This window comes from Ammospiza nelsoni, chromosome 22 (genome assembly GCF_027579445.1).
Source record: "Ammospiza nelsoni isolate bAmmNel1 chromosome 22, bAmmNel1.pri, whole genome shotgun sequence".
Taxonomy (NCBI): Eukaryota; Metazoa; Chordata; class Aves; order Passeriformes; family Passerellidae; genus Ammospiza; species Ammospiza nelsoni.
The window spans coordinates 171,122-196,299 of record NC_080654.1 but is presented as its reverse complement, the minus strand read 5'-3'; the positions used below and the strand labels follow the sequence as shown (position 1 = coordinate 196,299).

General features: G+C 44.1%; 3 protein-coding genes across 3 annotated transcripts; 1 reads left to right on the top strand and 2 right to left on the bottom strand.

Annotated features, from left to right (window-relative positions):
* Positions 1-2,952: 2,952 nt before the first annotated feature.
* Positions 2,953-7,822, bottom strand: TNFRSF4 (TNF receptor superfamily member 4). The gene is made up of 7 exons (XM_059487608.1): positions 7,657-7,822; positions 6,871-6,993; positions 6,341-6,442; positions 5,863-5,929; positions 5,086-5,354; positions 4,253-4,378; positions 2,953-3,704 (listed from the first exon to the last, which is right to left on the bottom strand). The coding sequence occupies exons 1-7, from the start codon at positions 7,802-7,804 to the stop codon at positions 3,634-3,636; spliced, it is 906 nt and encodes a 301-aa protein (XP_059343591.1). The 5' UTR covers positions 7,805-7,822; the 3' UTR covers positions 2,953-3,633.
* An 894-nt stretch (positions 7,823-8,716) lies between these two features.
* SDF4 (stromal cell derived factor 4) lies at positions 8,717-17,722 on the bottom strand. Its single transcript, XM_059487491.1, has 7 exons — positions 17,481-17,722; positions 16,394-16,754; positions 13,595-13,731; positions 13,118-13,231; positions 11,236-11,394; positions 10,463-10,638; positions 8,717-10,003 (listed from the first exon to the last, which is right to left on the bottom strand). Exons 2-7 carry the CDS (start codon positions 16,699-16,701, stop codon positions 9,827-9,829), a joined length of 1,071 nt encoding a protein of 356 aa, XP_059343474.1. The 5' UTR covers positions 16,702-16,754; positions 17,481-17,722; the 3' UTR covers positions 8,717-9,826.
* Positions 17,723-18,152: 430 nt separating this feature from the next.
* On the top strand, positions 18,153-21,528 carry B3GALT6 (beta-1,3-galactosyltransferase 6). The gene has a single exon (XM_059487672.1). It carries the CDS (start codon positions 18,354-18,356, stop codon positions 19,368-19,370), a length of 1,017 nt encoding a protein of 338 aa, XP_059343655.1. The 5' UTR covers positions 18,153-18,353; the 3' UTR covers positions 19,371-21,528.
* The last annotated feature ends 3,650 nt before the right edge of the window (positions 21,529-25,178 follow it).

Below are 25,178 nucleotides of genomic sequence, written 5' to 3'. Positions count from 1 at the left end.
CCTAAAAAATCGGACAGAAAGATACAGTGACATTCCCAGAAATCCTCACCCCAAATCCATCAAAATGCCTGGATCCTTCCCAAAAACTCAACACACTCCATGGGAAGATTCCCCCTCTTTGGGCTGCAAGTTTGGGGACTCCACAGAGAAAATCCTAGAAAATCTGACATTCCCAGAAAGCTGGAGTGAAATCCTCACCCCAAATCCATCAAAACCCCTAAAAATCCTTCCCCAAAACCCCACTGATCACAGCCCTGCCTTCCTCTGGGAAAAAAAATTCCCCTCTCTGGGGATCAGGGCAAATTCCAACCCTAAATTCCAAACCGGGATGGAAAAGAGGGACAAATGTCCTAGATTTAATCCATTTTCTACACCCTGGCGGTCCCAAACCCCCAAGGATGGGATTTGGGGAAAATCCAAGGATTCCTGGAGCTCTGTCCATGAGAATTTGGGAATATCCTCATGGATATTCCTCAAGGGATTTCTGAGGAATTTGGGGTTGCAGCCAGAAGGGGGTCGGGTTTTGGGATAGGATGAGGGGAAATGACCTCAAATTGTGCCAGGGATTGGGATTTCCTCATGGAAAAGGGTAGGATTCCCATCCCTAGAGGTTTCCGGGGAATTTCTGGACTCAGGCACTCAGGGTGAGGATCCCTCTGACCCTACAGCGCTTTTCCAACGCCAAGAATTCCTGGGAATTCTCCTGTGCCCACATCACCCCACTTCCCCTCTTCCTGGAGCCTCCTCTTTGCTGAGCCACCCAAATGATGAGACTTGGGAGAAAACAAAAGGAAATTACCCCGAAACAAAGAAAACCACCCCAAAATAAAGGAAACCACCCCCAAAACAAAGAAAACAACCCCAAAATAAAGGAAACCACCCCAAAAAAATGAACAATCACCCCAAAAATAGGAAACCTGTGCTGGGGCCTCACGTCAGCAGCACCAGGCTGGTGTCAGCTGCGGTTTTGGTTTCCTGACGCTCATTTTCTGCTGATTTTTTTGCTGGTTAGGGGAGAAAAGAAACCCCGAGCTCATCCTTGCCATGAAAAAATCTCTCACAGGAGAATTTCAGAGCTGTTAAGCCCAGCTTAAGCCCAGCAAGGCCCAGCTTTGACATGAATTTCACCCCTCACGGTGGAATTTCCGTTCCCACATTGTGGAAAATCCCTGGATGTTCCCAGATTTTTGGAGGGAAAATTCCCCTGGGCCCCGAGGGGGAGTCAGTGTCCCTTGGGCTGGGATTAAAACCCTTTAGGCCTGGCCCAAACAGGACGTTCCTCATGGACGGGGGTGTCTGGCAGCCCAAGAAAGGTCAGAGCTGAGGGACAGAGGGAAGGGCTGGAGGGCTCCTGACATCAGCAGGAATTTACATGGAAAGGCTTCGGAAATGTGGGAGTTGCTGCCAGGAGACTTGGGAAAAATGGGAATTTTTTCCCTCAGAATAAAATTATTATCCAGGGAAAAATGAGATTCTTTTTTCCCCCTCAGGAATGTGATTATTTTCCAGGGAAAAATGGGAACTTTTTACCCTTAGGATTGTGATTATTATACCAGGAAAAAGGGGAATTTTTCCCCTCAGAAATGCAATATTTATCCAGGGGAAAATGGGATTCTTTTCTCCTCAAGAATGTGATTTTTATCCAAGGAAAAATGGGATTTTTTTCTCCTCAGGAATGGGATTTTTATCCAAGGAAAAATGGGAATTTAATCCCCCAGAAATACAATTATTATCCAGGGAAATATGGGATTTTTCTCCCTCAGGATTGTGATTATTATCAAAGGAAAAGTGGGATTTTTTTCCCCTCAAGGATGCAATTATTATCCAAGGAAAAATGAGATTTTTTTCCCCCTCAGAATGTGATTATTATCCAGGAAAAATGGGACTTTTTTCCCCTCAGGATTGTGATTATTATTCAAGGAAAAATGGAAATTGTTTCCCCTCATAAATACAATTATTATCCAGGGGAAAATGGGATTTTTTTCCCTCAGGAATGCAGGTATTTTCCAGGGAAAAATGGGATTATTTTCCCCTCTGGAATACAGCTGTTATTCAAGGAAAACTGGGATTTTTTTCCCCTCAGAAATACAATTATTATCCAGGGCAAAATGGGCTTTTTCCCCCTCAGGAATACAAACCTGGAAAAATCCCAAGTTCGGCCCCCAAGCATCACCTGTGAGGATTTTTTTCCACCTCTGGTGGCCAAATTGAGTCAAAATTGAGTCAAAATTGAAGAGATAAAAAAATCTGGAGATAACGGCAATGGAAAATCGTCACCAGGAAGACCCAAAAAAGGCAAAACCACAAAGCAGGAAGTGAAGATAAAAATAATTATGATCTAAAGGAGGATTAAAAAAAAAAATATTGCTGCTAGGTAATTAAAAATTAATTAGGAATTAATTCCTTCTTGGAAAATGAAGGGAAATGTTTAATTTGTGTGTGGGAAGGTTTGGCAAGAAGGGGAAAATTGAATTTATTTTGATTTTTTTTCAGGGTGGTTAAAATGTTGTTAGGTTTGGTTCAGTTTTTATACAAAATTGGAGAAATATGGGAGATTTATTTGGAAGTTGAAGGGTAAAATATCCAGGGAAAAATGAGATTTTTTTCCCCTTAGGAATACAATTATCCCAGAAAAAATGGGATTTTTTTCTACTCATGAATGAGATTATTTGTCATTCTTTTCCAAGGAAAAATTGGATTTTTTTCTCCTCATAAACGTGATAATTATCCAGAGAAAAACGGGATTTTTCTCCCTCAGGAATGTGATTATTTGACAATTTTCCAGGTGGGTTTTCAAATGACAAAGTTCAGCTCATCCATCCCAGCCTTGCCCTAAACCCCAGCCCAGCCCTTCCCCACAATGTCCCCTCCTCCCTTCCCAGGCTGCCCCATTTTCCCCAAACACACACCAGGATTTTTTTTTCCAGAGTTTTATTCCCCAAAATGCCCCTTTGTACACGATACAAACCTTCCTATACATTGTATAAACCCCTTTGGATATGTATAACATATAAAATATCCCAAATCTTCCAAATCCATGGATTTAAACACCTCTGGGATCCCTGCATCCATTCCCTGCTGGATGTTTTGGGATACTTTGGGATATGGGTTTAAAATTCACATTTTTTGAGGAGTTTTTGAGACTAATTGGGTTTTTTTTCTGCTGACAGTTGGAGGGAAAATCATTTCTGAATGATAAAAAATTCCATTTTTCTGGAATTTCTACGGAAACATTTCACATTCAGCAAAAGGACACTTTGGGCTCCTCCCAGACATTCCAGAGTTTGGGATTTTCTCCCACAAAATTTCCTTTCGAAATTTGTGGAAAAGCAATTAGAGGGGGAAAATTCATTTCATGAAGTGTGGATTGAGTGTGACTTGATCCTGATTTTAGAGCTCAGCTTTGTCACTTGATCCTGATTTTAGAGCTCAAGGATTTGCCCAAAAGAAAAAATATCCACACAAAATTCCCTCAAGAATTCTCCCAAATTCCAAAGGGAGATCTTGAGTTAATCAAAGAGTTAAACCAGCCTCAAGTGAGCTCCAAACTAAGCAAACCCCAATTAGTGCCAGTGCTCCTTCAGCTCCATGGGCTCAGAAAAGCAGGAACAGCCCAGGGTGGGAATTTCAGTGTCAGTTTTTGATGAGGCTGGAGTTGGAATCAATCTGCTCCTCCTGGATGGGAATCCTGCAGCTCCCCTCCTCTGGAAAACAGGGAATGGTTCCAGGGGTGAGAACAGGACTGATCCTGATCCTAGAGCTCAGTTCTGCCACTTAATCCCAATTTTAAAACTCACCTGTGCCACTTAATCCCTATTTTAGAGCTCAATTTTGCCACTTAATCCAAATTTTAGAGCTCAGATCTTCCCGAGTTTACAGGAGAATTCAAGACATTTCAATTTCCATGGAAGCAAAAAAAAATATTCCCATTTTACCCTTGGAAGTTGCTTCTGGATCCTGCCAGGAAGAGAATTCCTGGCCTAAAATCAGGGAATTCTGGGATTAAGGGAAAATCAGGGAGAAGGAATGAAAATTTGGGATAATGAGCTCCTAATCAGCTCCTAATCCTACCCTGGATCAACCTCTGGAATTCCCTGCATTCCTAATTAAGAATTCTTTTATTAATTCCCAAATTAGTAACAGGGGGCCCTAAATAATGTTTGTCCTGGTTTTTTATCCCACAAAAAAAGGGAACTCACTGGATTAATTTTTTTTTCCCTGGATTTTTTACCCCATAAAAAAGGGAACTCACTGTGCTGGGTGCTTCTCCCAGGCCCATTCCTGGTTTTTTTCTGGGCTGCCTGGATGATCAGGAGCAGGATGGAAATTCCACTCACCATCAGCAGGAGCAGGCACAGCAGGAGCAGGGATAAAGAGCCTGGAATGAGAATGGAAAAATTCCCTAAAACACCAGAAAGATTCCTGGTTCTGGATGGAGTTCCCAGATTCCAGAGGGAGAATCCAGAACTCTGGGAATGGAGAGCTCCAGCTGCTAGGGAAATGTGGAATCCTGGAATGTTGTGGGAATCCTGGGAAGTTGTGTGAAATACAGAAAAGGCTTTTGAGAAAATGAGATTTCATTTCCCAGGAAAGCAGCTTTGCATGGAAAACGAGCAGCTGGAAAAGTGGGATCCTGGAATGCTGTGTGAAATACAGAAAGGAATTCAGAGAAAATTGGGAATTCCCTTCCCAGGAAACTAGACTCAGATGGAAATGTGGGATCCTGGACTGCTGTGTGAAATACAGAAGAGGATTCAGAGAAAATGGGAATTCCCTCCCCAGGAAAGCAGTCTCAGATGGAAATGTGGGATCCTGGAATGTTGTGTGAAATGCAGAGATGGATTCAGAGAAATTGAGAAATCCCTTCCCAGGAATGCAGTCTCAGATGGAAATGTGGGATCCTGGAACGCTGTGTGAAATGCAGAAGAGGATTCAGAGAAATTGGGAATTCCCTCCCCAGGAAAGCGGTCTCAGATGGAAATGTGGGATCCTGGAATGTTGTGTGAAATGCAGAGATGGATTCAGAGAAATTGGGAATTCCCTCCCCAGGAAAGCAGCTCCAGGGAATTCCCTGCGTGTCCTTACCCCATCCGGGCTCCGCGGGAACGCCGGGATCCCGACAAACCGCAGGGATGCCTCTGGGGCTGGATGTCCTGGAGCTGTTCTCGGGGCGCTCCGTGGGAAAGGGGTCCCCATTTTCCGGGAATTCGGTGGGCAAGGGGTCCCTGTGCTCCGGGAATTCCGTGGCAGAGGGATGTGGGCCGGGGCTGCTGGCGCTGCCAGGGCTGCTGCTGCACTGGGCATCCTCTGTGCCCGTGCCAGCCCGGAGCGTGCTCCTCCCAAAGCTGCTGCAGCTGGAAAAGGAATTCCAGAGGGTTTGCCAACAGGGAATCATTCCTGAATCCCATCCACACAATCCCCATCTGTGTTTTATCCCTAAAAATTCAGGATTTTATCCCTACATCCCAAAGGAATGGGAGGAATAATTAAATAATAAAAAATGATCTGGTATTTTTTTCCCAGCTGATTCTGGCACAGGAATTGTTTGTTGCCAAAAAAAAAACTATCTGAGAGGTTTTAAAAAATGTGGAAAATCCTAAAAATCCCTTCAGGATCCTAAAAATCCCAAAGGATGGGATTCAGAGCACTTAGATCCAGGTTTATTCCAATTTATTTCTCTGGATTTGGACTTTTCTTGGAAAAAATGAAACCCCTAGAGCTGCTCTGGGCACTTTGCACCCCAAAAGACATTTTTCCCCCTACAAGGAACTTTTTCCCCCCAGAAAAGGATATTTTTCCCCCCAAAAAAGGACTTTTTTTCCCCAAAAAGAGATTTTTTTTCCTTCAGAAAAGGATTCCTACTTGGTCCAAGGCCGGCAGTTCTCGTTCCCTCCTCTGGAGAAAGTCCCTTCAGGACATTGGGAGCACTCTGGGGGAAAAAAGGGATTATCCAGGGAAGGGGTAGCATTCCCAGTTTTATCCACTGGATAATTCTGAATTATCCAAGATTATTAATTTTGGATATTATCCAGGAGGATCTCACAATTCCAGCCAGTAATTGCCACATGGGAAGCAGGATTTGGGAAGGCTGGCACATCCCAGAATTCCAAAGGGAATTCCAGCTGGTACATGCCTGGATTCACTGCTTCCCAAGGGAATTCCAAATCCCAACTCACCCCTTCTCAAAGGGAATTCCAAACCCCAACTCCCTGCTTCCCAAGGGAATTCTGGCTGGCTCAAATCCCAACTATTCCCAAAGGAATTCCAGATCCAAACTATTCTCAAGGGAATTCCAAATCCCAATCACCCCTCCCCAAGGGAATTCCAGACCCCAACTCACCCCTTCCCACAGGAACGCCCCTGGCAGGCTGGAATCCCGCCTGGCACGCACAGACCCTGTCTGAGGTTTTCTCGCACGGCTTCACCTCCACACTGCCCTTCCCTGGCCAAGGCAGAAGTTCATTAATTCCTTCATTAACAGCAACAATTAACTCCTCAGGGGTTTGGGGTATTGGGTTTAGAAGCTGCAGAATTCAGCAATTTAACAATTTGTAATTAATAATTTAACAACTGAATCGTTCAACGATTCATTCATTTGAGGATAGTGGTTTTTAGGTAGGCCCTCACAACTGGTGGAAACAGGTGGAAACAGCCAGAAAAGGACCCAAAAAGAGATTTATTCCTCCAAAATGGGATTCTATCCCCAAAAAGGGATTTTCTCCCCCTATACCCCCAAAATGCCCCAAACATGTGATTTTTTTCCCCAAAAAAGGCGCTTTTTTTCCCCATAAAAAAAGCGATTTTCCCCCCAAAAAAGGGATTTTTTTCTCCCCCTAAAATGGGATTTTCTCCCCAAATCCCAGCACTCACGGGCGTTGCAGATGGTGCAGCTTTTGCAGAAGCCGTGGTGGTGCTGGGAGCTGAAATATCCATCCTGGCACGGCGAGCACACAGTGTCGGCCGAGGCCGTGCAGCGGCTCCGCATCCTCTCTCCTAAAAACACCCAAAATTTGACATTCAATAGGATCCTGAGGGGAAAAATCCTGAATTTCATCCTTTGGGAACAAACAGTGTATCACTAGCACACATGTCGGCTGACTCCACATCCTCTCCCCTAAAAACACCCCAAAAATTGGGAGTCAGTGGGGTCCTGAGGGGAAAAATCCTAAATTTAATCCTTTGGGACCAAAGTGGGATTGGTTGGGATTGTGAGGGGAAAAATCCTAAATTTCATCCTTTGGGATCAAATGGAGCCCAGAATTTGGCAGTTTTTGTTTTTTAAGGAGAAAAAGCCCTGGAAGTTTGGCCAGGAGGAAAAATCAACATCTAATGGAGTGGCCGAGAAGGGCTGGGGTGGGCTGAAATTGGGCAAAATGCCTCCAATTTTTGTCCCAGTGGATCCCAAATATCCCTTCTAGAGCCAGGGAAAAAGGTTTAGGAAATGCTCCTGACTGAGGCATTTAGGAAGCAAAAAAACATCAAAAAAAGTTAAAAACCACTCTCAAAAAGAAAGATTTTTCCATTTTTTGGGTGTAAAACTTATTTTTATCAGTCTAAAAAGTATTACACTAAAAAAATAGGTATTACACTAAGAAAAAATTTGATAATCGCCTAAAGCCCGGCTCTCCCACCCCAGGCCCCGCAGCGGGCACTCACCTGGGGCGCAGTCGCTGCAGCATTTGTCGTGGAAGCTGTATTGGTGCTCCTGACATTCCAAGCCCAGGGAGCCGGAGATAGGCACGGTCAGGAGCCAGCAGAGAGCGGGAAAATTCCAGGGAATCCTTGGAAGCGCAATTCCCGCCATCTCCCTCAGGGAGCTGTTCCCTCACGGCACCGGCACCGTCCCCTCACGGCGCTGTCCCCTCACGGTGCCTTTTCCTCACAGCGCTTTCCCCCTCACGGCGCCTTTCCCTTGACGTCTCTGTTCCCCTCACAGCTTCTCTTCCCTCACGGAGCCTTTCCCCTCACGGCTCCGTTCCCCTCACGGCGCTGTGAGAGCCTCGCGAGCGAGAACAGCTCCGGGCGGGGACATTTGAGGGAAATTCCCGCTTTTCTCCACGCCCCTTCCCGCTCCCGGTTTGGGGTTTTTCGGCAGGAAAAGGAAATGCTGAGCTTGAGAAGGGTTTAAGGGGTAAAAGGAGCCCTCAAGGGAGGGCAATCCCGATGGGAATGGCCGGAAAAGCAGGGATGGAGGAGCGCTGTGGGAATGCCCTGGCTGAGGCGGGGAGATAGCGGGAATTCGGGAATTTCGTTTTCCAGACTGCTGCAGTTGGAGCCAGGAGCTCAGTTAAGTTCTAGGAGAGCTCCCTGGCATCACTGAATCAACAAAATACTGGGAATTAAGGAATTTCATTTTCCAGCCTATTAGAATGGGACCCAGGATCTCAATTTTAGGTGTTCCAGCTGCCTGGAATTGCAGCTTTACATTCACCGACTCCAGAAAATACTGGGAATTACAGATTCCATGCTCATGTTGTCCCAAAATTAAATTAGGATGGTGTTGGCAAAATCTCTTAATAGATAAATTACAATTATCAGTAAAATAAATTATGATTTTACTGGAATTTTTGTGTTTAAACTCATTTTATCAGAGATTATCCATGGAATTTATTCCTCTTATTTCCCACCCTGCCCCCGACAAACCTTAAAAGCAGCAGAATTTCCAAAGCATGGAGAGAAATATTTAATGGAAAATAAAAACAAAAAGGATATAAAATCTTTTATCCAAGGAATTTAATAAAAACATCAAATAAAGAGCATGAAAAGGGAAAGAGGGACAGCAATTCCTGTATTTACATTATATTAAGAATAAATTTAATCAAATAAAACATCTCAGATTTTCAGGAATTCTTTCTGAAAGAGGGGTTTTTCCCAGGAAAGATGGAAGCAGAGGGAAAAAGTCAATTTTATTTGGGAAAGAGCTCACCCAAAGCCTGGAATTTCCCCCAAATCATCAGCAGCAGCTCATTAACAGCATTAATTAGCATAGAGCTCATTAATTTTAGCAGTGAATATTAATTAAGCAGCCATCAAACTCCATGGGAACTCCCACTGCTCTGTCCAATAGCTTAAATTAAAAAAAAAAACTTCCCAATTGTTTGATTTTTGACTAAAATCTGATATTTTAAAGCCATAATCTCCCATTCCCAGTGCCAATGTCAACAAAACAATGTCATTTTAATATTAATTTAATCTTAATGTTATTTTATTTTTTAAAATTCATTCCGAAAAGGTTTTCTGTAACATTTTAATAAGTTCTTCCCCACAGCTCCCTGAAAAAATTCCATTAAATTCTCAACAACTCTTCAGGAAGTTAAGAAAAACACTGGAATTGAGAGTGGATATTCCCAGGAGGTCAAACATTCCTTGGAACCACCAAAATTCCCAAAATCCAATCTTTATTTGGGATTCCCTGGATCAGCAGCTGAGGAAAACAAATATTTCAGGAGCCATCCAAATGGAATTGGGTGTAGAGGACAAACATTCCTTGGAATCACCGTTCCCTTCCCAAAACCCAAGTTTTACTTGGGATGCCCTGCATCAGGAGCTGAAGGAAACCAGGGAATATTCCAAGATCCTCCCACCCAGAATTCCAGCTGGCTTCAACCCCTCCAAAACCAAGGAGGAAAACTACCTGAACCCACGAATTCCCACCATTTCTTCCAGCAGGAAAATCCCCTCCAAGGAGCTGGGACGGACGGAAAATCGCAAATTCGCAACCACCAATTCCCGCTGCTCGGTTGAATCCTTTTATCCTGGGATTTCTTCTGGAGGGGGGGGTGGTTGGGAGTGGAACAGAAAGTTCTGGAAAGGGGGAGGAGGAAGCTCAGAACTCCTCGTGGACGTTGCGGGCGTAATCCATGAGTTTGCTACCCGTGAAGTACTCGCTGTACTTGAGGATCTCCTCCAGCTCCAGGTGGTGGTTCTGGTTCTCGTCGGCCACGGCGATCATCTGCCGCGCCTCGTTCAGCGCGTTGTGCTCGTTCATGGGATCCATGTATTCCTGAAAAACCATGGAAAAACAGCCTGAGCACAGCCCTGGGGGTGCTCCAAAAATCCCAACTCCCACCCAGCCCAAAGTGAGGGAAAGGTCTGTAAGAAGGGTTTCATGGGACTTTTTTTCCTGGTTTCTAGGATGCTACCAAAAAAAATCAGAGATTTTTCTGGGTCATTCCATGACCATTTCTGGATTCTGCAAATTAAACTCAGGAAAAAATTCCTGTTAAAAACAAAGGATTATTAATTTGCAGGACCTAAATTCTCTCATTTTTCCTGCTTTGTTTGGCTGTTCCCACAGATTATTTTAAATTGAAAATAACATGAAATTAAAATGCAATTAACATGAAATTAAAATTAAATGGAAATATTCCATTTTTTAATTAAAAAATGAGCTGTAAGTGAATTTGTGATGTTTCTAAAGCTGTGTTTTGGAATAATTGGCCGGCAAAGGACGAGGACTCACCTCCAGCTCCTCCATGGTGACAATGCCGTCGTGGTTGGCGTCGATGACCTCCTGGAACTCCTTCCTCCTGTCCCTCACCCAGTCATCGTCGATGTCCTGAGCCTGCTGGTTCTCCACCGTGCCCACGGGCAGGGAGATGAACTCTGACAGGGTCAGCTTCTTATCCCCGTCCTGATCTGGGAAAAACACACACGTTATAACAGAGTCACTTAATTCCCGTTAAAAAACACAAAAATTTAAAATATATTCATTTAATTCCCATTTAATTTAACTCTGACAGGGTCAGCTTCTTATCCCCATCCTGATCTGGGAAAAACACACACGTTATAACAGAGTCACTTAACTTCCGTTAAAAAGCACAAAAATTTACAATATGTTCATTTAATTCCTATAAAAATGGGTATTTCCTACTGATCTGTGAAAAAACCAAACCCCTCTCAATAGCCACAGAAAAATGGGAATCCATGAACTCCACCAGACTATTCCATGCAAAACCTTGCCGAAACACACATAAAAATGGGAATTCATGGAATCCATGGGAAGAATTCCCGGGAAATCGTGGATTACCTAAATCATGGACGACCTCCTGCACCATGAAGTGCAGCATGCCCCAATATCCACATAAAATCCATGGAATCCAAGGACAGAATTCCCAGACAATCCCCTCTTACCGAGGTCACGGACGATCTCCTGCACCATGAAGTGCAGCATGCCCCAATATCCACATAAACCCAGGAATCCAAGGACAGAATTCCCAGGCAATCCCCTCTTACCGAGGTCGCGGACGATCTCCTGCACCATGAAGTGCAGCATGCCGCGGCTGTGCTCGGGGTGCAGGAAGGACAGGAACTCCTGCTCGCTCAGCAGCAGGTCCGGGGGGGGATTGTCCGCCTGGTACCAGCGATCCTTCAGGTTGTCCAGCACTTCCTGCGCTGCAACGGCACCGTGGGGCTGGGATGGAGCCCAGAGGCTCATCCCAAACCCTGCCTGGCTCTGGGACTGCAGCTCATCCCAGAGGCCCATCCCAAACCCTGCCCCTACCCGGCTTTGGGACTGCAGCTCATCCCAAACCCTGCCCTGCTCTGGGATCACAGCTCATCCCAAACCCTGCAATGGCACCACAGGGCAGGGATGGATGCCAAAGACTCATCCCAAACCCTGCCCCGGCCCAGCTATGGGATCACAGCTCATCAAAGGCTGCACCTGCACATTTGGGATTGCAGCTCATCCTAAACCCTGCACCCGCATGTTTGGGATTGCAGCTCATCCCAAAGGCTGCAACTGCCCTCATCCGTTTGTAGGATTTAGAACAATTGCTTTGTGGGATTTCAGTTCATCCCAAATCTTGGAATTGCCCCCATCCATTTTTAGGATTTGACACAAGCTAGTTTTAGGAATTTCAGTTGCCTCAATCCAATTTGTTAGGATTTCAGTTGTACCAATCCATTTTTAAGTATTCAATTATCACACTCCATTTTTAGGATTTCAGTTGTCCCAATCCGTTTTAGGATTTAATCTGTCACAACCCCTTCCTTTCAAGCTCTCAGTTGTTTAATCAATGATGTTTTTAAAGCCTAAACCCTGCAGATTTTTATCACAATATTCCACATTTTTGCTGCAAGAAAAGTTGAATTAGAAGTGTATGAACAGAAAAATCAGCACCAAAATCCCATGGAATTCCTTCATCTCATCCCACAATCCAATTATCTGCCAATATCCATCAATTAACTGAAACACAATTTAAGCCTGAAATCCGAATTTCTACAGAAAGTGCCTTAAACTCCACACCCCCAGGTGCTTTTGATGTAAAATAAAAAACAAAAAAAATCATTTTTACGGTCCTTGGAGGAGGAGAAAAAACCCCTGAGGAAGTGGAGGATGAATAATTTGACTTTCCTACAGAAGATTTTGGGGCTCAGGTGCAGGCTCAGGGCTGACTCAGCAGCTCTGGGGTTCCTGGAATCAGCCCCAGGTGATTTCCCTGCACATTCTCAGCTCCTTTTTTCTGCACTTCAGGCGCTTCTGCAGCACTGGAAAATGTCACCGAAGCAATTTGGAAATTACTCAGCCCTGCAGGGAAAGGGAAAGGTGCAGGGGGGATTTTACAGGAAACTGAAATGTTGCTTGAAGGGGAAAAACAGGAAAATTCCTCCTAAAATTGCAATTTTCATGGCAGACTCTGGTCAGGAACAATGTGGGATTTGTGTCCTCTGACTTCCGTTTTTGGGGGGATTTTAGAGGAAATTTAAATTATTTTCTTGAAGGAGATTCCTCCTAAAAATTGTAATTTTCATGGCAGATTCTGGTCAGGATGAAGGAAGGATTTCTGTCTTTTGACTTAATTTTTGATTGAGGATTTTAGACTAAATTAAAATATTTCTTTAAGGGAAAAACAAGAAGATTCCTCTAAAAATTTTCACACCAAATTTCAGGTGGAAAAAAAGCAGATTTTTTTTTTTTTTTATTAAGCTGGAAAACAGGAAGATTCCTCAAAAAAAAAAAAAATCTCATGTTCACAGCACATTTTACATTAAAAACTGCAGAATTTTTGGTTTATCATTTAACTCCTCCTCAAGCAGAACAACCCAAACATTTCCCTCCCATTTCTCTTTTCACCCCCAGGTTTTAATACCAAAACCCCAATTCTGCACTTACTTTCTTCATCTATTTTCAACTCCTCGTTGTTTTTGATTTTCTCTGCAATTTCCTTTTCATTGAAGCCTTTGCTTGCCAAGAATTTAATTTTATATTCATCCCAAGAAACGTGACCTGGAATTGAGAACAGTTCAGCCTGAAATGATCAATTTTGCATTTCATTCTTTCAAAATCTGAAAATTTTCAAGTTTTTTAGTCCAACACCACAACCCCACACTGAATTTTAGGAATGGCAACATAAAAGCTGTCTCCTGATTAATTTATGGGGTTTTTTTAGCCATAAAATTTGGTGAAAAATTAGATTTTTTTTTCTTTTTTTTTATTTCTTTATGAAAGAAAGAGCTGCCTGCAGCACATCCTTCCCACAAAAATCCAAATTTGGGATTCCAGACCTAAACTTCAACCCAAAAATAAATTCTAGATACCAGAACTGATTTAAAAAGTGATTTTTTTTGAGGAAAAAAATGTTGATGTTACCATCCCCATCAGGATCCACAGCTCTGAAGTGCATTTTGTTCTCCTCCACGGCCTCCTGGAAATGTTCATCTGTTTTTTCCATGATCCAACGTTGCATTTCCTTGGCACTGATTTTTTTATCATTATTTATATCCACCCTAGGGAGGAAAAAGAAACAGGATTTCAGTTTAGAGTTCAGCAGGGAAAGATCTGGTTGGGTTTTAGTTTATAAATTGGTTTATTCAGAAAAAATTCACAGAAAAATGAATATTTTTGATTTTCTGTGAGAAAGAATTGGCTGATCAGCCTTCAGTTCAGAATTAAAGTAAATAATTTAATTATTTAATTAAATTTAGCAAGATTTAGGTTATTATTCAGTGATTTTTTAAAATTAAATCATGTTTTTGAGGGAAGTTTTCCCACAAATAATTCCTGATAGAATTTTGGGTCACTCCAAATTCAGAATTGGAAAAATTTTCTTGCAGACCTTGAATTCTCTCTCAATTTCTCTTTCCAAGCCCTTTTATTTTCATATGTAATTGAATTTTTATTTTTCGACACATTTGAACACTGCACATCTCTTTGTTCTCCATGAGTTTTCTGGAATTTCTTGAATTCGGAGCTGCAGAATTCAATTTGTCCTGATTGAAATTATCAGGAAAATCCAATCTGATCAATCCTTAATTCATTAAGAAATTAATTTAAAAATTACAGTTCGAAACCAAAAATAAATCAAAATTTCTGAAGGGTTTTTTTTAAAGCATGAAATAAATATTCAAAATATCACTTTAAAAAATCAGATTTTATTTTGCTACCATTTCAAATTCTATTTAAAGCACCTCAAAATCATTTTTTTGAAAACTCAAAGAAAAACCAGAGTTCAAAAGCCCCAGTTTGCCTCTGGCCTTTATCTGCTGCCATCACTGAGGTGTTTTGATTGAAACTTGAATTATTCAAGATATGATTTGCCTTGAAATGTCAACTAAATGTGAAAAAAGAGATAAACAACCCCAAAAAATGCAGATTTAGGGAGTTTCAATATCAAAACTTCTACCAGGGAGATGCTTTTATCATTTATTTATTATTTATTCAATAATTACTTTAATGAAATTCTATTTATTCACAGCAAGCTGGCACCAAATAAAGCTTTGAAAGTTTAACCCCCTTGTGGTAATTGGAGGTGTTTTCATTAAAAAATGCAAATAAAGCCAATTCTGCCACCTGCTGTCTGAAAGTGCTGAAACAAAGCAAAAAAAAAAAATTGAATTTTGGGAATTTTGAAATTATTAATCAAAAAATCTAAGTTTGAAATATCCACATTCCCAATTTTGAAATATGAATTAAAATACTCAATTTAAAAAATAAGGATTAACATTTCAAATATTGAAATATGAAAACTCCCAATTTTGAAAATAAGAATGGAAATCCCTGATTTTGAAAATATGAAGTAAAACCCCAAATCTGAAATATTAAAATTATCAAATTTAAAATATTAACTAAAATTTCCAATTTTGAAATATTAATTTTAATTTCCAGTTTTAAAATCTCCAATTTTGAAAATATTATTTTAAACCCCCAATTTTGAAACACTAAAATTCCAAACTCGGAATATATTAACCAAAATTTCCAATGTTGAAAACATTAAAATTCCCAATTTTAATAAATATTCATTCATATTTCCAATTTGGAAATATTAAAATCCCCTATTTTGAAGCTACTAATTTAAATTCCCAATTTTAAAACCTTTAGAGGCACAAAATCAGGAGGATGGCTTGTGTAGCAGTGCTGGAAACAAAAAGGTTTTAATAAAAGGCAAAATAGCAAATTTTTTACAGAGAAAAACCAAGCCAGGTGCAAGAGAGCCTCCTGCCCCTGGTAAACATCTTCCAAGAGTGACTGGTTTCTTTGTTCTCTTCTTCTCACAAAAGTGATTGGTTTCTTTCCTCTCTTCTTTCCCTCACAAAAGTGATCGCTATCTTTGTTCTCTTCTTTTCCTCCCAAAAGTGATTTGTTTCTTTCTTCTCTTCTTTCCCTCACAAAACCCATGGTTTCTTTGTTCTCTTCTTTCTCTAGAAAATTGCCCGGGCAGGAGTTTTTGGCTCCTGTCCATTGGCCATCCTTAAGTTTGAGGTGACAGAGGGTGTCAGGTTGTGTTCTGACCCTGTCAGTGTTGTTTTAGTTTCCTGCATTGTTTATTTTATCCTTTATTTTCCTCCCTATTAAAGAACAGTTATTTCCTGCTCCCATAAATTTTGTTGTCTGAGATCCCTTTAATTTAAAATTTGTAACAATTCAGAGTTGGGGGGTGTGGTGTTCACAGGGGTCCCAGAATGAGGGAAGAGATGAGAATCTTGACTCCATGTTTCAGAAGGCTGATTTATTATTTTATGATATATATTATATTAAAAGAAAATTATATATTAAAACTATACTAAAAGAAAAGAGGAAAGGAAAGGAAAAAGGAAAAAGGATGATAATAAAATCTTGTGTCTGACCAGAGAGTCTGAGCCAGCTGACTGTGATTGGCCATTAATTAGAAACAACCACATGAGACCAATCAAAGATGCACCTGTTGCATTCCACAGCAGCAGATAATTATTGTTTTTCTTTTTCTCTGAGGCTTCTCAGGAGAAAAGATCCTAACAAAAGGATTTTTCATAAAATATGTCCGTGACAGAGGGGGCTCATTTTCTCCATTTCAGGGGAGGCTCCTGCCTTCCCAAACCAAGACTTTATTTTTATTAGAAATTAATAAAGGAGCCCTGTGAGAGCATGGAGCGAGATGCACCTGCCTGCAGCACAAACACGGGCCAGACTCACTTGGAGAAGATGCCCACGAGCTTCCTCCTGTTCCTGCGGGGCTGCGAGTCCTCCTCGAACTCCTCACGCTCCTTGCCCAGGAACACCTCCTGGTGGAACTCCTTGTTCAGGTGCCCGTCCAGCTCCATCTTGACGCCGTTCAGGTGGTCCGGGGGCAGGATCTCGTTCTCCTCCCTGGCCTCCCCTGCCCTCTCCTTCAGCACAGAGTGGTTGGCAGGCCTGGCATAAACGTCCATCAGCAGGAAGATGAACAGGAGGGAGAGGTACAGAGAGCCCAAGCTGCATAGGAAAGCTTGTCTTGACATCATTTTTATGGGGTTTTTCCTTTTTTATTATTTACTGCTGAAATCAATGTGGGGGTCTAAAAGAAAAAAAAGGAGAAAAAACAAATTAAATTCTGAAGCAAAAGGTCACTGTGGATTAAACAAACTAAAAGGAAAAAAGAAGAAAAAGCAAGTTAAACTCTGAAGCAAGAGGTCATTAATGAACATCTAAAAATTAAAATAACCTACACAAAGTATTAATAACTTACATACATATAAGTATATGTACATAACTTGTTTATATACATACATGCACATAACTTATTCATACACATATATATGTACATATGGTTATATGTATACTTTAATATATATGTATATATATTAAAATATATATATACAAGTGTATGTATACACTTGTATGTACATACACTTGTATACATACATACAAGAATAAATTTAGAGGAACCTACACAAAAGTAGAGGAGTTTTTGATGTCAGACATTAAAAAAGCCTGTTAATTAATAAATATATGGAACTAATAGGAGCAGATCCAAGAGAAAGCGGAGCTGGAAAAATCCAGGAAACAGCGGCGGGGAGGAGCTGTCACAGAGCCATAAAATCCGTGTGTCCTGCCCTGGAAGTGACCCAAAGGGGCCATCCCGCCGAATTCCAGGGAAAATTAATCCCAAATCAAACAGAGAGCGCAGCAAGGAACCCAAACCCTTCAGAGCCCCCAGAAACCTCAAAATCCCCCAAAGCCCTCAGAGCCCTCAGAACCCCTCAGGTCCCGCGGGGCTGCGGGAGGAGCCGCCCGCACTCACCGGGAGGCTGTGGGCAGGGAGCGGCCGCTGCCCCGAGCACCGTGCCGGCCGCGAGGAGGTTCAGCCCGGGTCCGGCCGCCGCTGAGGCCCTCACGGCCCCTGACGGAGCCCGGCGTTGCCAGGGCGGAGGGAGGCGGGGAGGAGGCGGAAGTTTCCTCACTGCGCCGCGCGGCGGGAAGTCGCGGCGGCCATCTTAGGTGAGGGCAGCCGCCATTTCCGGCAGAGAGGGGGCAAAGGGGCGTTTTCCGGGTGGTCCCGTCATTATCTCGGTTGTTAACATGTCAGTTTCCTGCTGCTTCCTGGCTCTGTGTGTGTGGTTGTTTTCTTTGAATTATAGAACGGTTTGGGTCGGAAGGGACCTTAAATAGTATCTAATGCAAACCCCTGCCCCAGCCGCGACTGCCCATCCCTGGAATTGCTCAATGCTAGGTTGGACACTGAGGCTTGGAGCATCCTGGGATAGTGGAAGGTGTCCCTGCCCATGGCGGGGGGTGGCGCTGGATGGGCTTTGAGCCCATCCCAACCTTTTACCATTCCATGACGGCACAGTGCCCAAACCCAAGATGGCTTCTCCTCGGCCTCACGTGCCCTACTCAAAGATGGCGGCTGTCGCGTCAGGTGCTGCGGCCTCCGCCCTTCCTCCCGCCCCTTGCCCCGGTGCGAGAAGCGCCGGAGCGGCGGCAGGAGCAGGGACGGGACTGCCACTTCCCCGAGGAGAAGGCGGAAAGCGCTGGAGAGCCATGAAACCACCGCAGCGCGGCAGCGGCGCGCGGTGAGCGCTCCCGCAGAACGCCTGTCCACTCCCGGAGGCCGTACCGCCACTGCCGCCTAAACGGGGCGGTCGTGGCGCCGGCCGTGAGGGGCCCCGCGGCCATGAAGGCGCTGCGGCGGCTGAGCCGGCACCGCACTGCGCTGGGGCTCGGCGGGCTCTCGCTCTGCGCCGCCATCCTGCTCTACCTCGCCAAGTGCACCTCCGAGGGGCTGCGCCCGCTGCCCGCGCCCCCCGCGCTCCCGCACAGCCAGCCCGGCCGGGGGCCCCGCGCCGCGCCCCCGGCCGGCCCTGAGGGCAGCGCCTTCGTGGCGGTGGTGGTGATGAGCGGCCCCAAGTACAGCGAGCGGCGCAGCATCATCCGCAGCACCTGGATGGCGGCGGCGCGGCAGGCGCCTCACGGCCACGTCTGGAGCCGCTTCGTGGTGGGCACGGCGGGGCTGAGCGCCGAGGAGCTGCGGAGCCTGGAGCTGGAGCAGAGCCGCCACCGCGACCTGCTGCTGCTGCCCGAGCTGCGCGACTCCTACGAGAATCTCACGGCCAAGGTGCTGGCCACCTACGTGTGGCTGGACGCGCACCTGGACTTCCAGTTCGCCCTCAAGGCGGACGACGACACCTTCGTGCGCTTGGACGTGCTGGTGGAGGAGCTGAGGGCCAAGGAGCCGCGGCGTCTCTACTGGGGCTTCTTCTCGGGCCGCGGGCGGGTGAAATCCGGGGGGAAGTGGAAGGAGAGCGCCTGGCTGCTGTGCGATTACTACCTGCCCTACGCGCTGGGCGGCGGCTACGTGATCTCTGCCGACCTGGTGCGCTACCTGCGCCTCAGCAGGGACTACCTGAACCTGTGGCAGAGCGAGGACGTGTCCCTGGGCGTGTGGCTGGCGCCCATCGACGTGAAGAGAGTGCACGACCCCCGCTTCGACACCGAGTACAAATCGCGCGGCTGCAGCAACAAATACATCGTGACTCACAAGCAGAGCATCGAGGACATGCTGGAGAAGCACCAGACGCTGGCCAAGGAAGGCAAGCTCTGTAAGGAGGAGGTGAAACTCAGGCTTTCCTACATGTACGACTGGGGAGTGCCTCCCTCACAGTGCTGCCAGAGGAAGGACGGCATCCCCTGAACGCCTCGGGAGGAAGGCTCAGGATGGTGGACTCTGGTTGCTGTTACATGGGGAGAATCCCGTTAAAATGGAATTCTTGCCTCAGTTTCTCCCTCAGAACATTAGGCCCAAGGCTTTGGGATGCAGGCATGGCTGGATGTAGGGAAGAGCAGAATCTTGGAATCTCCCACTCCATATCCAAGGACAGACTTCCCAAATCCCAGCCCAGTGCTGTGGATCCATAATTCCAGCAGAACTGAGTGGGAAGAGCTGATAAAATGGAATTCTTGCCTCAGTTTCTCCCTCAGAACATTGGGAACAGATGATTCCCCTCAGGCACCAATCCCAAAGGCTTTGGGATGCAGGCCTGGCTGGATTTAGGGAAGAGCAGTTAATTGGAGTCAGGGGTTAATTACTCTTAAAAAGATTTTGCACAACTCATTCTGTCACCCTGACACTCCCTGAGAACTGCTGACGTGGCATGGTTAAAGATGCTTAAAAAATAAAATAAAATAAACCAAGTGCCAGAAAGCACAGCAAAAGGTCAAATGCCAGGATTGAACGCAAATAAAAGGTGTCAAAACACAAAAAGTAGAGAAAAGCGGGGGAGGGAACTGGAATGAAAAGCTGGAACAGATTCTGAGGCTGATTTGCTAAAGGTCGTGCTAAGTTTTGATGCTGATAAGAATAAAATGAGGCTGCTGTTTATTCCTTGGCAAGGAAATGCCAGCTTGGCACGGAGGGAAGAGCCCAAACTGGGACCAGATTATTCCAGAGGGTGAGAACAGGGATCAGCTTTTCCTGGGATGGCTGCAGGGAGAGCAGAGAATGGAATCATTCCATCTGCTCATTTGTCTTGTTCTGCTCTCTGAAAGGCAATGTACATAAATCACCTGGCAGCTCCAAAGGGAGGTGGCTGACTTTTGGCAGAAATTAAATTTATTCTTATTTTGGGAGAAGATTTTTTGGCTTTGCAAAACCTCCAGGTGTTGTTTTGAGCTCATTTTCCCTCCAACTCTCACTCAAGAACTCCCTGGCTGCTCCAAATTTAGGTTTATTTTTAATACAAATGAGCAAAAATTGATCAGTAGGAGTTCAAAAACCATTTACCCAAGGGTGGGGATTTGAGGTATAGAAGTGAAATTTGTGTAGTCAAGAGAAAAAGGTTCCCCCCACCCCAAAAATTGAATTTGGAGAACTTTTATTTCTCTTTTCAGCACACTAAAAAATCACATTTAGGTGCTCAAAGTTGGGGAATTCCCTCCCCCTCTCCAAAAATTCCTTGTAGAGGAACTAAAATTGTATTAATTATCAGTGACACGTCCAAAATTTGGGGATTTCCCCTCAGTCCTGCCTACACCAAAACATTCAGAGCTCACACAGGCCTCAGACACGATTTCTTTATCTCCAAACCTGGAATTCCAACATTTTCCAGTGGCAGCTGCTCCAGAATTTCCCCAGTGCCCTGTGCCAGCTGCAGCTCTGCAGTGTGAGCAGTTTTTACTTTGGAAATGTAAAATTTCATTTTTTAAATGTCTTTTTGGTGAGGTTTTTTTTGGTGTTTGTTGCACTCTGCACTTTCATTCCCATTCCATTCCCTCCTTCCCAACTCTGGCTGGAAGAGACAAATGGCACAGAAAAATTGAAAATAAAAAAGGTGCCAATTTCTTTTTGCTTAGCAAAATTAGGAATTTTAGGAATTAGGAATACCAAAGGAATCAGTTACATTGGAATTTTTTTTTGTTATTCTTGTTTTGATTAATTAATAACTGAAGATCAAAAATCTTCAGAAGATTTTTTGTTTTAAAATTTTCAAGGCTTTTTTTCCTAAAACAAAACTAAAATCCTGCAAAAACTCAATTATTTTAGCATGTTGAACTCAATTATTATAATTATTATTCTAATAATTATTATTGTAATGCATGCATAGGGATTACCAAGGAGTATTTTTTCCCCCAAATATCCTATTCCAAAGCAGGAATTTTCCAAGATGTCAGCAACTTCCAGTTTCTTAAACGTCCATTTGCCATCTGAGGTTCATCAGTGTTGTCTGTGTCGTGATCAATTACCTGTAATGTGAATATTTATTTATAATTATATTTATTTATAATTCTTGCCAGTGTATTCTCTTTATTTTCCCAGAAAAAAAAATACAAATAAATCAGTATTCCCAGAATAACATCCATTTTCCCATTATTTTATCCACCTTTACCCTTTATTTTCCCTGGAAAATTCCGCCTGGGAAGCAAAATCAGGTGAGGATGAGACCAAATTATTTTAAAAGAAATTTCCCCCGCCTTAATTTCCTTGGCATCTTTAATCCTCAGCATTCCAATATTTTTTAAAACAATTTTCCTCCAAATTTCAAACATTCCACCCTCAAACAGACAACTCAAACTTCGCTCAAAAATGAAAATAAACTGATATTTTCCCATAAATAATTTGGGATAACTTTGGGGTTTTGCTGTTGAAGCAAAGGGATCCTTTTAGAATTTATTCCCAGATTTTCCTGCCTGTCCCAGGCAGTCGCTAGATGTCACTCCAAGCCTTTGGAAGTGTCAATTCCTTAAAAAAAAAGGAATTTAACTGTTTAAAACCAGATGTTTGTGACTAAAATCGGGTGGTGGGCTCTGATTTTAACATAAAATAATTGGGGGAAAAGGGAAAGGAGTTTTCCAATTAAAAAATGGAATTATGAGGGAATTATTGCGGATGGGGCCACCATGTTTTTCCATGGAATCCATGGGAAATTGATGTGGAAACCTAAAGAGAAACCTTTGAAAAAGCCCCTAAAATACAGGAAAATTAATAAAATTATTGAAATTTAATTAAAATAATGAAAACCATTCCTGGATTTTTTTAAAGGAACAACTCAACCCAAAAGGCCAGTCCCTCTGTCCCCTTTTAATCAGGAATTTTTGGGGTTTCCTCAGCTGAAGATTCCATGGATTTGAGCTGGGAAATGTCATTTTCCAAAGGAATTTCCAGAGGATTTTGGAAGGTGCCAAGGAATGCCCAGGAAGTTGGGAAGAACATCTCCTGGTGGAAAACCACAATTCCCACTCTCTGGTGGTCCCCATCATTGCCTGCTTCCCCTGACAGCCAAAATCCCAGGAATGTGAGCCCTGTTTATTTTCCACTCTCCAGCTCTGGCCAAGTGGAGCAGCTCCCACAAAGCACAAGATCCATGAGGAACAAAAAAGGCTGGAAAAGGAATAATTCTGATTTTTGAAGGAAAGGAAAACGTCGTCGTTGCCGCTGGTGATCGATGGATTTGGGGTGGTGCCAGAGGGCTTGGAATCATCACAGTACAAACCACTGGAAAAAACATTTATCCAGAGCTGCTGCTGGCCAGGACAATTCCAAATATTTACTTTAGGTGTTGATTTTAGGGAAGGACTCGAGCCAGGATTCTGGATCTGGATCTGCCAAAATCCTGATGCTTGAGGTGCTAGGAGCTGGAATTTGGGGCCAATCCTTCTGATTTTATCTTGGGTAATTATTTCTCCTTCTTTCCATGCCCTGATCCCACAAAAATGAGTGTCCAGCTTACCCTTGGGAATGTGCTGGGCTGGATCCAGGGTGAATCCATGGCTTTGCTAAACTGAAATCCCAGACTGGGATTAATATTGGAGTTTTTTTGCAGTTTCCTGGGTGACGTTTTCCCTGCTGGGATTTGCATCTCCTCAGAGTCCAGAGCTCTGCAGATCCTGCTGTCCCTTCCCAAATCCCACTGTGAAAAACATCGGGAGAATTTTCAGGATTTTCCCAATTTGAGGTGCTGTGCACAACAACTTGGAAAAATTTGCATTATCCTGCTTTTCTTTATCATTCCCTTTAATTCCATAGGGATTCCTGGCAAGGAGGAAATTTTGGGGTTTTTGTGGGATGGGAGTGACTCACCTGCTCCTTGGAATTAAAAATGCAGGAAAAACCTTTCAAGATACAAATCCAAGCATCCACCACTAAACCATGTCACCAAGTGCCACATCCAGGGGTTTCCACAGGTTTTTGGGATGGGAATCCACAGGTTTTTGGGACACTTCCAGGAATGGGGACTCCACTGCTTCTCTGGGCAGCCCATTCCAGTGGTTGGGCACCCTTTCAGTGAGGAAATATTCCCAAATATCCAATCTAATCCCATCTTGGTGCTGTGGATCCATAATTCCAAGGGATTTGAGTGGGAAAAGGTGATAAAATGGAATTTTTGCCTCGGTTTCTCCCTCAGAACATTGGGCCCAAGGCTTTGGGATGCAGGCCTGGCTGGATTTTGGGAAGAGCAGAATCCTGGAATCTCCCACTCCATATCCAAGGACAAACTTCCCAAATCCCAGCCCGGTGCCATAAATCCATTATTCCAAGGGAATTGAGTGGGAAGAACTACTAAAATGGAAATTTTTCCTCAGTTTCTCCCTCAGAACATTGGGAACAAATCATTCCCCTCAGGCACTGATCCCAAAGGCTTTGGCGTGCAGGCCTGGCTGGATTTAAGGAATTACAGTGAATTGGAGTCAGGATTTCTGGAATCTCCCACTCCATATCCAAGGACAGACTTCCCAAATCCCATCCTGGTACCATAAATCCATTATTGCAAAGGAATTGATCAGGAGTATCTGCTAAAATGGAAATTTTGCCTCAGTTTCTCCCTCAGAACATTGGCCCCAAGGCTTTGGGGTGCAGGTCTGGCTGGATTTCGGGAATTGTGCTTATCTCCCACTTTATAAAATTCCAGCCTGGCTCCTGGAAAGCTCCAGGGCTGTGGCTGGGAGGTTTTTGAGGACAGGGAGTGGGATAACAAAACAATAACCAGGATCCAATTTCTGCGGAGCCATGGGAGGAGATAATTGGAGTCTCCAAGAGCTGCTGATAAGATCAGCCTCGGTTGCTATTTTCAGGCTCAGACAGCAGGGCTGGAGACACCAAAATAAATTCTAAAACCTGAGCTGCAGGCTCCCAAAGAGTTCTGTCTCCAAGAAAATCCATAAATATTGCAAGGTGTGGGATAGCGGGACTGGCCTAGCCTGGTTTTCCCTGGGGGCACCACAGGGGATGGACTGAGGGGAAAAGGAGGAATTAAGGAGGAAAATTACTTTTTTAATTCCAAGAGGGAATTTAGAAACCTGCAATTCCTGCTGGGAAGGAGGTAGGGAATAACCAGAGCCCGGGGCAGGAGGCTGGAAAAGGAATTCCTGAGTGGAGTCAGCATCTCCTGATCCTGGCAGTGGCTCCAGATGGGACCTCAGGCATCACCTGGATGAAGAGAAAATAAACCTGGATTAGAAAATTTGGAGAGGGATTGATTTCCAAGCTCAGGCTATTCCCTAATTCCATGATTCTGGGTGTCCCAGTGCCCCCTTTCCTTGAATTATCCCTGATTTCCCTCATGGGGAGCATGCAGGGACAACACTCCCAGGTGGGATTTTGGGGTGTCCTGGGCAGGGATAAGGGTTGGACTCTGATCCCCTGGATCCTCCCAGCTCAGGATATTCTCTAATTTCCCAATTCCATTATTCTGGGTGTCCCAGTGTCCCATTCCCTGAACGATCCCTGATTTCCCTGGAGGGGTACATGCAGCTCCTTCCCTGTTTGGACAAAAGGTGGGATTTTGGGGTGTCCTGTAGAAACAGGATGGGAACTGATGATCCCATGGATCCTCCCAGCTCAGGATATTCCCCATGGGGATGAAAATTCCAGGAGAATGCCCCCATTCCTTGAATGATCCCTGGTTCCCCGCAGCCTTTCCCCGCAATCAGGGAGTGTTTATCCCAGCACTTCCCTTTCCATGGGAGCTTTTCCATGGCTTTTCCATGCCTTTGCAGACATCAAACA

Excerpts from the sequence above, each read along its gene's own strand:
- TNFRSF4 (XM_059487608.1), bottom strand. The coding sequence starts at position 7,804 with ATGGCGGGAATTGCGCTTCCAAGGATTCCCTGGAATTTTCCCGCTCTC. Across the intron at positions 6,994-7,656 it reads CTGCAGCGACTGCGCCCCAG|GAGAGAGGATGCGGAGCCGC; the intron begins GTGAGTGCCCGC and ends GGGTGTTTTTAG. Across the intron at positions 3,705-4,252 it reads TGGGAGAAGCACCCAGCACA|AGGAGGGGAGCTGCAGGATT; the intron begins GTGAGTTCCCTT and ends CCTGTTTTCCAG.
- SDF4 (XM_059487491.1), bottom strand. The coding sequence starts at position 16,701 with ATGATGTCAAGACAAGCTTTCCTATGCAGCTTGGGCTCTCTGTACCTC. Across the intron at positions 13,732-16,393 it reads CTCGTGGGCATCTTCTCCAA|GGTGGATATAAATAATGATA; the intron begins GTGAGTCTGGCC and ends TTTCCTCCCTAG. Across the intron at positions 13,232-13,594 it reads TGTGGATCCTGATGGGGATG|GTCACGTTTCTTGGGATGAA; the intron begins GTAACATCAACA and ends TCTCAATTCCAG.
- B3GALT6 (XM_059487672.1), top strand. The coding sequence starts at position 18,354 with ATGAAGGCGCTGCGGCGGCTGAGCCGGCACCGCACTGCGCTGGGGCTC.